The sequence below is a fragment of the Diadema antillarum genome, unplaced genomic scaffold (genome assembly GCF_040938485.1).
Source record: "Diadema antillarum isolate AM-2024a unplaced genomic scaffold, OU_Dant_1.0 scf00000179, whole genome shotgun sequence".
In the NCBI taxonomy this organism is placed as follows: domain Eukaryota; kingdom Metazoa; phylum Echinodermata; class Echinoidea; order Diadematoida; family Diadematidae; genus Diadema; species Diadema antillarum.
This window is the reverse complement of record NW_027271068.1, coordinates 66,544-80,958: the sequence shown is the minus strand read 5'-3', so window position 1 is coordinate 80,958 and position 14,415 is coordinate 66,544. Positions and strand designations below refer to the sequence as shown.

The 14,415-nt window shown below is 36.8% G+C and overlaps 1 protein-coding gene across 1 annotated transcript in view; it reads left to right on the top strand.

The window, feature by feature from the left end:
- LOC139722977 (thioredoxin domain-containing protein 3 homolog) overlaps positions 1 to 13,570 on the top strand; it is a 35,161-nt gene extending 21,591 nt beyond the window's left edge. The window contains exons 17-20 of the mRNA XM_071634257.1: positions 1,681 to 1,923; positions 7,112 to 7,210; positions 10,366 to 10,446; positions 12,597 to 13,570. Of these exons, the coding sequence (XP_071490358.1) occupies positions 1,681 to 1,923; positions 7,112 to 7,210; positions 10,366 to 10,446; positions 12,597 to 12,724 (551 nt within the window). The 3' untranslated portion in view covers positions 12,725 to 13,570. The remainder of the gene's footprint in view (positions 1 to 1,680; positions 1,924 to 7,111; positions 7,211 to 10,365; positions 10,447 to 12,596) is intronic.
- The last annotated feature ends 845 nt before the right edge of the window (positions 13,571 to 14,415 follow it).

The following is a 14,415-nucleotide window of genomic DNA, read 5'->3' as shown; positions in this document are numbered from 1 at the left end:
AAGTCATTGGAAATCTGCCAACATTAAAGGAATAGTACAGTATTGGTGGAGGCAAGGATTAGGCTAGCCTTTTAACTTTTTGTGAGATACCAAGAAACCAGTTATGAAATAGTACAGAGCATATGTTAAGACAAATTCAAAGTTTATTTTATGTAAAATCGGTTTTGGAATGGCTGAGACATCCAAAAACAAAGTAAAATAAAGCAATCATAATAAAAGGTGGGTCCCACCTTTTATTTGGATTGCTCTATTTTGTGTATCTCGGCCATTTCAAAAACCAATTTTCATCAAATAAACGTTGAATTCCTCTTGGAATTACATGCTCTTTCATATTTCATAAAAGGTTTCTCATTATCTCACCCAAAAATGTTAGAAACCTGAAGTTAGGTCTCAACCAAAACTATACGATCCCTTTAACCTTGTGACTATAAACTACAAACTATGTGCATATGCAGTCGTACCACAGAAAAGACCAATAGATTCCTGCATGGGTAGATGCTCTGGACACCAGTATAGGTCTATCTTTTCATAACAGTTTGTAATGAGCATGCAGTGATCTTTGTATTTGTATAGTGTCTTATGATGTTTTAACTAAAGCTTTAATACCTCAAGTGTAAATTCTCAGTTACTGATGCTTAACCATTAATTGCAATGGAATTACAGAGCTAAATGTTTACCAACTTGCTATTATATCTGTGATGCTCACTGTAGATGAACTCACATCTCCCACACAGTATTAAAGAGTGTCAGTGTTTGTGAAGCCCTTCACGGAACAAAGTGCATTTGAAATTTTCAGTGGACACATGTATGACAGAGAGCTGTTTGTTGAAAAGTCTCTGTTTGAATCAAGGCATGCAGTTACTCTCCAAATCGATTCACATGTTAACATCCACCATTATAGCATGACATGCTCATTGTACCTGTTAGTATTATCTTTCTATTAGATAGTACACCATCTTTATTTTTGAATTGCAGTTAAAGGAGAGGAAGGACAAACTGAAGAAGGTATGAATTTTGTTTTAATTCTTACATGTGCTCTTGGAAACAAAAACAGAAAGTGATCTTAAAAGTGGGGATTTTTGCTACTTTGTGATGTAATCATTGATGTATCTAACCATACAATAAAATTTTAATAAAGCTTGCAGTGAGTCAGCTTATTCTAGTCATGTAGTCATTTGAAATTGCTTTGATGCCATATGTTTTAAGAGTAGAAAGCTTTCATTAGTTTGAATTTTGTCAAAGTAGTATGAATCTTTTTTATTCATCATCAAGGCCTTGTAGAGTTTTTGTAGAATATTGGCAAACATGTGATGCTGCACCAGGACTTGTGTTTCTCTGTTGTTTCCATTTGTCATGAAGTCAAGATTGCTCTGTGTAACGACATACATTTTTTGAAGATGACTTTCAGTGTTCTGAATTATGATCATAATATTTAAGAATTGCATTACTCCATGTAATGTAATTGAAAATGTTTTCTATACTATGTAGGCCTACATTGCATTTATTCAGCATGAAAATCTTTGTTTTGAAAACACACCAAATAATATTAGACAATTGTCTTGGTATCAATTTTTTTTTTCCCAATTGACTAAATTCATATGATTACTAACAAACATCCCATGTGAAATATGATTATTCAAAAAATCACTTATAACTTCCATGACATGCAAACACAAGCAGACGGTGGTCAGCCAGCAGAGGGAGGTGAACAGCAAGCAGAACAGCCAGCAGCAGAGGGAGGAGAACAACAAACGGAACAGGCTGCCACTGAAGGTGGAGAACAACAGGCAGAACAGGCTGCAGAGGGAGGAGAACAGAAGGCAGAAGAGCCAGCAGAAGGTGGAGAGCAACAGGCAGAACAACAGGCTGAGCAACCTGCAGAGGGAGGAGAACAGAAGACAGAAGAGCAAGCAGCAGAAGGAGGTAATAAACACAAAACAAAAACAGTTGTGTTCCTATCTTATGGCTTGACTCCCCCTGGAAATCCCATAAAGATATACTCCTTTGCCTTTATCAGAAAGGAAGTTCTTCTTTTATTGAAACATATTGTTCACGTCACACCTAAATAAAAACACCCAAATATTGAAAAAATTGAAGTATAATGGACGGCACTTATTTTGAAGGATATGAAACAAAATCATGAAAATTATTGCAGGAAATCCATAGAGTGTAGATCTGTGAATTCAATTCAGTTCAATTCAATTCAATTCAATTCAGTTCAATTCAATTCAATTCAATTCAATTCAATTCAATTCAATTCAATTCAATTCAATTCAATGCAATTCAATTCAATTCAATTCAATTCAATTCAATTCAATTCAATTCAATTCAATTCAGTTCAATTCAATTCAATTCAACTGAAGGATATTCTGAAGAACTGATTTCAAAGAATTGATTAAGAGAAGAACATTTGATTACTAACATCCAGAAAAATACACATTCCATCATGGCCATCAGAAAATTTAAATATGAATCATTGCATTAATTTGTCCCCTTGTGTCAAGATGGACAACATCTACATTTTACAGATTATCTGTCATCCTAATCTTAACATTTCTTTCTGGGCAAAATCCTCCTGAGACAGAAAAATCGTAATTAATGAGATGACACAAAAGCAAAGTGTCAATTCAGCAAAATCAGACAATTTTCAGTGACATTGAGACCATTTGACTGTCTGAATAAAACTTATAAGATGAACTCCTTTCTACATCGTAATATTGTCACCATGATCATGTAACATTCCACCCACTTTGCAGCCATTGGTAGCAGTTTCTTGCATGCATGTACAATGCTTCAGTATTTTCTTCACAGGAAGCAGAAACGCACAAAACGTAGTATGTGCCTAAAAGAATGTTCCACTGTGTCTGTGAGAGTGGCTTGCATTGCTTCTTAGCCTTTAGGCTGAGATTATGTATAGTACAAGCTGTATCTGTTCTTTGCAGTTCAGAAGAATTTGTCTTCATTTCCCCTAGCCACCAACTGCATGGAATGAAACAATACCATATGTTGAGTAGATTGCTTCATATTGCTTTTTTTTTCTCTCCATAGTGTGCTTGGCCAGACACAAAAGCCAGACATATGCAGCCAGCATTTGTCTTGTATAAAGACTGCAATAATGTTTAGCTTCATACAGCTCTGTTACACACACTGCTTGCTTTTAGAGAAAGGATCCAGCTGCGAAGACACCATGGCATCTTTTTGGGCTGCTTCATCATTTACTGTGCATTTTTCACTCACACTAGTCATGTGTGAATAAAGAATATCAGCACATAGTGTCTGTATGATGTAGGTACCGTAGAAGAAATGGCTTCCTTTACATTTCAGGACACCAAACATCATGCAAGAGTGTTTGGTTAATAGAAAAAAAAAAAATAATTTGTTACTCCATTGCTGTTAGATGGTCTTCTTCATTTGCAAGTCATTTAGATTTGATGTCCGTGAGCAGAAAGGTGATTATCAATGTGTCATGTGGTGAAGAGTTCAAAACTTTACACACAAATACTGACAGAATTACATTAAAATATGACCACTTTGTTTACAGATGATGGCAAAGTAAATGCCATAAACATGAAAGAAATTTTAGATATGATTTTAATATCCTTACCACTGAAGAACTGGCAAATATTTTGATCTAAAATTGTCACAAAATATTGTTTGTGGTATGACTATGAATCACCATCCACATCGGAAATCATGGTGGGTGTTGAAGGACTTGCAGATGAGGGATGCTGCCATAAGATTCTACATATTGTATGTCCTGCTATGTGATGCAGTTCACATGACATGCTTATATATAGTTTGTTCATGCAGCAAAAAGAATATATGTTTCTAGAGCACAAAGAGTAGAGCTATTTCATCCTAAGAAGTGCAACTGCCCTTCCCAATGGATAGCTGCCCAGCACTCTGTTGAACAAAGATTCTTTTCATGAGGCTATGTTTGTGATATTCCCCATGTGCTCCCAATCTGACACCCAACGCACATGGTGTACATTGTATATTGTATACAATGTGTACATGCACATGTTTTTTCTCACCCGAGTGTTGCACTGTACTAATCTGCACCCTACTGCACAAAGAACCAGCAGCACAGGTTGAGGGCAAAGATGCAGCAGCGACGGAGGGGGAGCAGAAGGCAGAGGCTGATGAGAGTCAGGTTCAGGAGGAGCAGGCCACAGAGGGAGAGGCCCAGGAGCAGGCACCAGCCCAGGCTAAAGAAGATGAGACCCAAGAGGGAGGGGATGGGGAGGAGGAGAAGAAGGAGGAAGAGCCAAAGGAGGAGGAGGAGCCAAAGGAGGGGGAGGGCGTGGCTGAGGGCGGGGCTGAGAAAGAAGAGGGGAAGGAGGAGGAGGCAAATGCCGATGGGGGCGGAGCACAGGGGGAAGAGGAGGAGCAGAAAGCGGATGAGGGAGAAGAAGCTGGGAAAGAAGATGAGAAGAAAGCAGAGGAGCAGCAGTCTGAGGAGCAAGGTATCCCCTTTGTAGCCAATGGTGGTGGTAGTTGATCAAAATCATGGAACATTCTTCTTTTGGCCATTCTGTTCAAGACTTCATCTTTCTTCATTTAGAGTATACCTTTACCTGTTTCACTTTCAAAAACTTTCCTGGCTTGGTTCTTCAGTGGAGTCTTTGTTTTGACAATCTTGCAGCTCACATTTGACACACTGCACGCTTTGAATAATTTTTAAGCTTCTTTCTATGTCTTTTTTTTTCCTGAAGACATCACAAGGTTTTTGGTGTTTCCTTTCTTTTTCCTTTTCTTTTCTGTACTTTTTTATAGCCTTTTTTTTTTTTACTAACACCTTCACCATGCCTTATATAGATTTGTTGAAACTGGTTGTTTGGTTGTCTTTCACAGTGCAAAAAGGTCATTCTTTCTCAGTATTTGACTTTTCATCTCTATCAACATACTATCAGCACAGGGAGTACAACCGTACTTCACAGTTCCATCTGTTTTTTTGCATGATATATCAAAAAAATGAAAGACCATTGTTCACTTTTTTTTTTCACTCTTTTACATTCTAAACTAGTGGTTTATAGCTGAAACACTGCATATGCAATTTGTGCTTGAGGGAACTTGCATCTGTAAGTTATGATTGGATTTGTTTAAGTATGCAATCCATTACTAAGAGCATAATAACTTTTGTTTGTTTTTAATTTTTTACTTCTTATTTTGTCTTTTTTATGCCGCAACTTAAAAAAAAAAGTATATCCCCATCATTCCATTTTTTTTTTGCGCATTCTTCCATTGATGCATATTTCATTTTTATGATTGTAAGTTCATTAACAATATTGAGCTCTCATTGCTCAATATTGATGAAATAATCATATTCATTGATGACACATGACACCTATGCTTAAAGTCATGTCTAACTTTTAATACTGCATGCTTTCTTACTTTGCTTTTGTATCACCACTGTCAACAGTAATGCATGCCATCAGTCATGTTTATATTTATTTCATGAATTTTATTGTGACATTGTACCCATTTCTCACAGATTTTTCCCTCTTTTTTGGTTGCCAATGTGTTTGTTTGTTTGCTTGTTTGTTTGTTCTGCTGCAGCATTTCATTCATCTATGTTTTTGTATACTATGTTTTTGCTTTATTCACTGCCTGTGCTTGCAACAATTTGTGCATCATTCAATATTCAAGATTTTTTTGTTGTTGTCTGATAAAATACAGCAATTCGCCTTCCACTGTGAATATATTGAAGTCTAATCCCTGGAAACACTCATTATTTTCCCTTGTCATACAGTAACCAATAGTGGCTATTTAAATATTAACAATATTACAGATATTACGCTAGCATAGAGTGGATATTGCATGATAGCCTTCCAAAAGGTTATGTGATAAGGCCAAAAATTGTTATTATAATATGGCAGATAGTCAACAGTATCCTATGTCAAACATCAGACATTTTTATTTGCACCTCAGCATAGATGTAATTTGAATCACTCATTTGAGAGACAGACTACTTATGCATTTTTTTCATGACAATATTCTCATTTAAAAGAAAAACACAAACAAAATAATGAAAAGAAAACCCAAAGCTGGTTGTTGTGTATATTGTGAATTCCTCAATGAATGTTACAACTTTTTCTGTTATTTTCACCATTTCTTACATTGAATCCCCATCCTCTATTCCTGTCATATATATTTGCATGTATCCAACTCTCCAAATACAATATTTTCTATGGAGACTACTACATGATCATTTGTCATAACACTTGTTTAATCTTTGAAGGAAAGAGCTTTATGTGCTAGTGTATGTGTATGTCTTCTTTCAGGCTCATATGCAGGGAAAATTGGCTAATTTGAATGGGCAATGTTGTTCATGTGCAAACCAAAACTAGTTCAGTGTTAGCTTCAGCTGACCTGTTTTTTGCTTCTTGAACTCCTTCAATGGTCATACTGTTATGTGTGATTTTGTATTTGATGTACATATTCTGCAGAGAAATATATTCAGTTTTGAAACAGTGAAACAATACTAATGATATAATGATTCATTTAGAAGTCAAGTCAGGGCATGAATAACCACCTAGTCTTTTTCTCTGAGACTAATCATACAAAAAGGATAGTTCTTGTTGCATCAATTGAAAAAAAAAAACCCAACAAGATCAACCTTTATGCAACATAATTGTCTCTAGCTTTTGTGTGACATGTCAGCAGTGTATTAGCATTAACACAATAAGTGTTATGTGACTCATTTCTTGAATGTTTTTCAAAGAATTATGAAGTTTAGGCATTACTCTTAAGCATATCCAAAAGTGCTAACAGAAGAAGAATAAAAAAGAATAATATCTTTGCTCAGATAGTCTCAATCACTATATGATTGAATATGAAGTTTTCATTTTGTATTAGTGTGCACATTAAATAGCAGATATTGATAAATTTGTTACTTGTACTTTTAACTTCTGCTTTATGCTGCTATGTCCTCAGTTATCTCATGTTTGTCACAGTAAGGGTTCTATAACAATCATAAAAATTGCAAATACTGGCATGAGAAGTGTGAAACAGTTACTAAAACTGTTGCTTAAATTATAGTGAAGTCACACAGCGTGGTCAGATGAGGTTCAGTTGCTCTAATGGCTGCTCTAAAATATTTTTATCCCAGAAGCAGCAACAGCAGAAGCCCCGGCTGAAGATGCCGCACCTGCTGCAGAGGAAACGGCGCCCTCTACGGAAGAAGCAGCACCAGAAGCAGCTGCGGAGGGTGAGAGAATTCACTAATCAGCGACTCAGCATGGTTGCCTAACCTGGCAATTAGCTCATCCATCAACGCCATTCCACTAACTTAACTTACTAACTTACCTCATGTCATTACATTTGTGTGTATGCATTTAGAAAAGATCTACATGTCTAAGTATAACTATATGTAATACACTTGTATTGCATTTTAACATGCCAATTAACATATCATAGTAGTCGACAACTAATTGTTTCCATTTTTTTGTTTTGTCATTGTCTTGTCAATTCAAAATGATTTACCAAAATTGCATGGATTTTGATGAGCTCGTACATCAACTTTCAACATGACCATAGTATCATCATGTTCTTATATAATGGCTGCATACTATTTCCAGAGTTCACTCTCTGATTTTTCTGTCATACATATGTACTAATTGATTACCATTTATTTTCTTATCTCCATTGTTTAGAGGATTTTTATGATAGTAAACATTCAAATAAGATCATATTTGCTTTAATGCCTCATGCATCATGACATTAATTAATGTTCAATAGCATTCATCTGCTACATGTTCTTCCCTTTGTTTCATCTTTCACACAATTTAATTCCTTACATTTTCCTAAATCAATGCTGATTTCATCTTTAACATTGCTCATTGTATTGTCATGCAATGTACATGATGTAATTGATATCATTCTTCTTGTTTCCATTCCTTGTTCTTTTCCATTACTTTTTTGATAATTCCTATTTCTGAAATGATTCTATTCATTGCATTGATTTAGACAGGTATCATTTTAGAGGAGATTCTTAAATAAACGTACTTATGTGACCCGCTACAACAAAAGGATCCGAAAGTCGGGGGAGGACAATTTTCTGAAAATGGCATGACATTATTCCCTTACTCTTGTACTTTAATTTCATATATCATAGCACAACTCTTAAAAGAACTCGGTTGCGGAGATATCGATTTTATTAGCGCATGTCAAGTGGTTGTGGAAATCAGAGTTTCAAGAAAAACGCGTTCAAAGTTTTCCTTCCGACGCTATCATGATCAAGGGGAGGCGAGACAGTTTTTAACGCTTGACAATAGAAGGTATGCTCGTAGCGACCTCCGAAATGTTCATTCAAGCTTAGCACCAGCGGTCTACACACGACCAATCAGTAATCAGGATGCCACGCACTGACCAATAAGATCACTCCCTCGTTGCTAGGGGTGGAGTCTAGCTGCCGCACTAAATCCAAATCTTCGGACACGATTCTGTTACGCTGAAAGTCGGAAAATCATGGCCCAGAAAAATGCTGATTTCTTGCCTTTCCTTTGATCATTTAGCTTTGAAATTTCGGCAGATGGTAGACAACACATTAGACTACAAAATCATGCCAAAAACCGAAATCCGATTGTTTTGACCAAGTTTGATGATGTGACTTCAAACTCGATTTTCTCGGCTCAGCTGTCAGCAACTTTAGGATCCTTTTGTTGTAGCTGGTCACATATGTTGAAGATGAATATTAAAAAAACTAAAGATATAACACAAAGTCTATCCTAAAGAAATTATAGTATTCTCATCATTCATATGAAGAAATATATGTATTTTTGGTGCAAGATTTAATGCGTTTTAGCTGGTGGTGGCTTGTATTTACCAAGTACGCTACCTTCATCTCATCTGACTTTTGTCTTGCCATGCAGGAAAACATGTTCATTTTCGCAGCTTCATCATGTAACACTGTTCTTAATGCTAACCACTGTTTTTGTCATCCATGTTATTATCACTCGCTGGACAATAACTTCTGCTCCTAACTTCACATGTACAATGTACAATGTATGTGCAATATGGGAGTGGAAGCATGATAGTAATCTATCATATTTCCCCCCCCCCCATCATTTTGTGAAGAATGTTTTCATTGGTGTGTGCGAAAGAGTATCTCGTAACATCTTTGCGATTTTATTCACAGCAACTGTTGAGTGTGCAATTTAAGCATTCAATACCGTCAAATTCAATTTATTTTAATGTTGTGATACAGATGTTTTGTCTTTGGGTGACACTAACAGATCACAACAACAGGAGAATCATGCTTGAAAATCAACTTTGCTAATGATAATTGAAATGACACTTTGTATCGATGGATTCAACAAGATTAAGGCAGTGTTCAGTTTAGATGTTTTATTGCCTGATTTTTCTGTTGAATGAAACCCATTTTGTTGTTATGGAGATTTGGATGTTTTTATTTACATGTATCAACCTCATAATGGTTCCTATAGGGATGCAAAGCCCATAATGTTTTCACAGACATCACATAACAAATAGGTTGACAAATTTCAACGAGGAAATCATTAAGAGGAAGGTTCTGATTTGTGCATGAGTGTTTTCACAATCACTCATATTCTTACAAACTGTCCATGTCAATTTATCATGCTTATTCCAACTCACTTTTGATCTTCACGTGCATTTCATGCACACCATAAATGTAGCTTTCAAAGATTGCGTGTTGCCCAATGCAGTATTTTCTGTTATAGTTGTCTTCTCTATAAGGCATCGTGAATGGATATCTAAGTCGCTATCCACCACCATCATGTATATATTCCCATCACATCGCACAAGAAAGAGTTACAATGCCCATTGTATGGCATAGATTACACAGAGAGCCATGTTTAGCCCAGTTTTAGAGTAAATTGCATGCCCTTCTTTCTCACGTACACATAGATGAATGATTGACTCTGAAAGTGCTTTAGATTAAACCCTGGCCCCGTATTTGCTCTGCCAAATAAAGTACTCTGTCAGATGTCATTTTTTATGCCTCCGCCACAAAGTGGTGCGGGTGGCATATGTTTTTCTTTACAACAACAATAGCAACTAACAGTGCTATCTTTTGTTTTAATGTTGTTGTTTTCTACCTTGTCCAAATGAATCCAAAGATGTTTTGTTAACCCGTTTCATACTGAATTATGAAATCGCCATAGACTTAACAGGCTACCAGGTTCCTGAATCAAACAACATACCACCAACCCAAGGAACCTGAAGAGTATGAGTGATGTACATGTACATGTATGAAGCAAATACACCGTCATGCCTTCTGTCCAGAAATGGCAATACACAGGGTGGATTTGGGGGGAATTTTGATTTACTTAATATAAGCTGTGCTAATCTATTTTTTTTTTTTCTTGTGTTTTCAAATTCTAGAGCCAGCAGCAGCTGAAGCCGAGCAGACTCAAGAAGGCGAGAAGACAGAGGAGGCTGCCCAAGAAGCTGAACAAACCACAGGTTAGTTGAGCCTCATCACCTTCAGCAAAATATTCAATTCAATTCACTAGTTTATTCATCCCCCCCCCCCCTTAAAAAAAAATGAAACAAAAAAAAGGACTTTCATCCAGCTGGGAAGGACAGATCATTGAACACAATATAAAATGTATACCTGAGTACATGCAGTATTATAACACACACAAAAAAAAGAGGAATATTCAAAGTACATGTACTTATTAATTAGTAATTCATTGTACTCGATGATATTCACGGTTCTCATTAATCATGTAATCATGTAATGATGACAATGATATTGATAACTTGTTGGTTTCTGATTCATTGAGATCAAAAGACACTTTTCTGAATTATTCGAACTTTAACACCCAGAGAATTTTTTTTTTCACTTTTGTTCATGCATACACATTAGATATTAAATTTGATTTGCTAAATATTTAGTGTGTCAGATTGATTTTAATATACTCAAGCTGTCTACAAAGAGACAGCACTCCCCTAGAACAAAATAAGCAGGCAGGCGAGCAAACAAGCAAGCACACAAGCAAACTAGCAAATGACAAAATCAAAACAAGAACTGCTTAGCCTACTACGGCATTGACTGTGCCATTTTGGGGGTGTACTCAAGTAGGAATAGAGTTGAATATACTGGAGAGTGCATAAGGTGCATTGTGTTCATTTGCAACAGCTGTACGATTAATTCTCTGATTGCCTGGAAATGAGACTAGGCAGAGATGCCTGTGGCCACTTGTGGTTATGTGCTGAGGAAGGAATGAAGTCTTGTTAACAAGAAGTGATGGAATGTAGCATAATGAAGTGAGGAATTGTTCGAAATGTACAAAAAAAAAAAGAGAGAGAAAAAAAAACATGACAGAGTTCTTGAATATGAGGGTTAAACACATTGGAAAAGGGCAAGTGGGGGTTAACAGAGGAAGATATGGAATGAAAAGGATAGTAGAATACTGCAGAACTCTCAACCATTCTGAAGTTGGAGGAAAGAATCTGAATTTTGATCATTCCCAGGTCTTGTTTCATTAGGAGTTTCCAATTTTTCTTGATGCTTTTACTGCACACTCGTGTGGGAATTGCTCTTTTTTTCCTACTTATGAGCCAAATCATCCATATTTTTCAGTCAGAAAGGCTTGGAGTTCTGAATACTGTACACTTAGAAGACCTTACCTAGCATGAAATTTTAGGTGCAGAGAAAGATAGAAAGGTGGATAGGTGGAAGGATGGATGGATAGATTTGATACAGTGCTCTCCCGTTATGACGAAGTCCTTGGGACCAGCAGTTTTCTTTCGTTATGTGGAAATTTTGCTAGAGCTTAACAGTCAAACACGCAAAGATATATATAGATGACAATTTTAGGACATGAATTTTTAACTACGTTGTAACAAGAATGTCATTATAACCATGTTCGTTAAAACCGGAATGCACTTTACATGAAAGATAGGAAGATTAATTGATCAAATAGACAGACCAACAGACAGACTTTTGATAGCTATTTTTCTGTTTGTAGATGTGTGAAAACTTTCTTCTCGTAAATAGGAAGTAAATATTTTGATACACCTTATCCTGAGAATGAAATGCCTATAGTTTTTTGTGCTTGCCAACTGTCCGTATTTGATAGGGACATTCCTGATTTTCACCTTTTAAAAGTGCCATCTTTTGACTTTCTTTACAGTTTTGTCCCTATTTTTTCTCAAAATCTGTATGTAATAATGTATAGGAACTTCAAGGATGTCCCTATTTCTTAGTTTGTAAGGTTGGCAAGTATGGAATTGTCAAAATGCTAAAAAACAGAAAATATATATTTCTCAAAATCACTTTTCAATCAACTCTTCATCAACTTGACAGAGGACGGTGGAATTGTCTTTCCAGTAGTAGTACACATGAAGGCCAAATGATGTTGCATTGTAGACAGAGGAAAATCCAAATCAATGCTATTTTCCTGTGCTTGAAATGAGATTAAGATGTACAGCTCAGCAGGGCTCAAGATCTGTTTTGACGAGGGCCTACGATTGCCAAATATCACCCTACGTCTGTATTATTCGCAGATAGATATGTCTGCCCCCGTACTTCACTTCTAAACATGGTCATCGTCGTACGTCAAAACAATATCGGTTGAGCTGTTTATTTTGATTGCTCTCTCCCACAGATGCACCTGCTGCTGCCGCTGCTGCGGAGGAAACCCCAGCGGAGGGGGACGGAGACGCTAAGCCCGAGGGCGGGGGAGAGGAGACCAAGGCGGAGGAGACCCCACCAGCAGAGGGCGGAGAAGCCTAGTGGATGGAGTATTAATGTAATGGAGGGGTGAGAGAGCTGCCTTTAGGGGTGTGAATGTTCGCCCTTCTGCTCGACATACCAACTTTGGAAACATTTCTTGGACATGCCTGCCATACATGCTTTGGCCAACAGTTTTCTTTTTTTTTTCTTTTTAAGTGTGTGTATTTTAGCCTTATACACTCCATTCTGCTTGCTGATGAAGACAGTGGTTCTGTATGAAATCTTCCTTCATTCACCCGTACTTTGTATACTTTTGTACAGATATCTCTCAAAAATTAATCTGTTGTTCATGCAGAGATTTATAGTAAAAATCTGTAGTATGTCAGTGTACTATGTTTTGAACAACTGGTATGCTGTAATATCTGAATGCTATGTTTAATGATGTATGTTTTCTGTCTGCAGACAGTGTATGATGTCTATTTAAAGGCACAGTCTTCAGAATTCACTGTCTGCTCTACAGAATTTTGCTAGCATATCAAATATCTATCCGATATATCACCTTGCAATTCAATCCAAAGACACCTAAGTCTTGGTGGCTAAATGAAAGGAAAAGGTTTTCAACCCGTGCCGACTTTGCAATAATCTCCAAAGGAGATTCCGAGGTTCCTGTTTAGTACATGCTGGGAGCATGGAAGCGGGAGCGAGGATTAAAGTTGCAAAAGGCTGTGTTGATTTGCCGATGAAATCCAATCCCTGTGAAACTTCAACGAGACGGATGCGCTCCCCTCCTGCAATAGCACCTGCAGGTTCATCGGAGGGGTGACATTTGGGGGTATTATCACCAGGAAATGGGTGGCAGACAAAGGTCCTGGAGGGTAATAAAGCAGTGATTTCCCCTCTTTTCCAAAAGTTTAACAGGTTATTGTGCTGGGCACAAAGTCTTACAAATAAAGCTGATTCATTCCTTTGTATTCAATCACCTACTTGGGTTAGATCTAGATATTTAGTACTCAACAGTAGCCAAGTATGCCATTCATGTTCAAATCATTAGCAAGGGTTCCGATAACGTGCACGACAGCTGCACCATAGGATCAGCATTTTAGGGTGGGGTTTCTTGAGCACTGCCAAAGCTTGTAAATATAAAGTTATTCATTTGGTGTCTGTGTTTAGTACATATGTTGATCATGTGGAAGCACAGTACTGATGAGAAAGCTTGGACTGTACGTGACTCGAGAGCTCACACCCATCTTCCAAAAAAACACCCTTTCATAATTATGTCCCACACCTCGTGTCCGTCCTTTTTTACTGCAGTTGCTATTCTATGAAATGCAGGTAATGTGCTTGTTAATTATGTTATTATTATGTACATGCTGGAAGGTGAAGTAAATGTATAAAGTTATTAATAAAAAAAAAGAAAATAAAAAAGCTGATTTATGTACTTGCATTAAAACGTCCTTTCATTGAGTGTGCTTCAGAAAATCCCCAAGAAATGGATATTTTCATAAGACTCCATAGAAATGGTCAATACTTTCAGAATATAATGAGAGCATTGCTTGCACTGCTATATCATAGCTGAAAACAAAGAGACAAAAAGATGTACAAGCAAAAATGATGATATTCAAATTCATGAAATTCTTCCTTCGAGGTGTTTTTATTGCAACTGATTGACAAATTGCCCTACATCGATGTACATTGATGTAGGGCAATTTGTCAATCAGTTGCAATAAATATGATGATAGTAACCCGTAGTT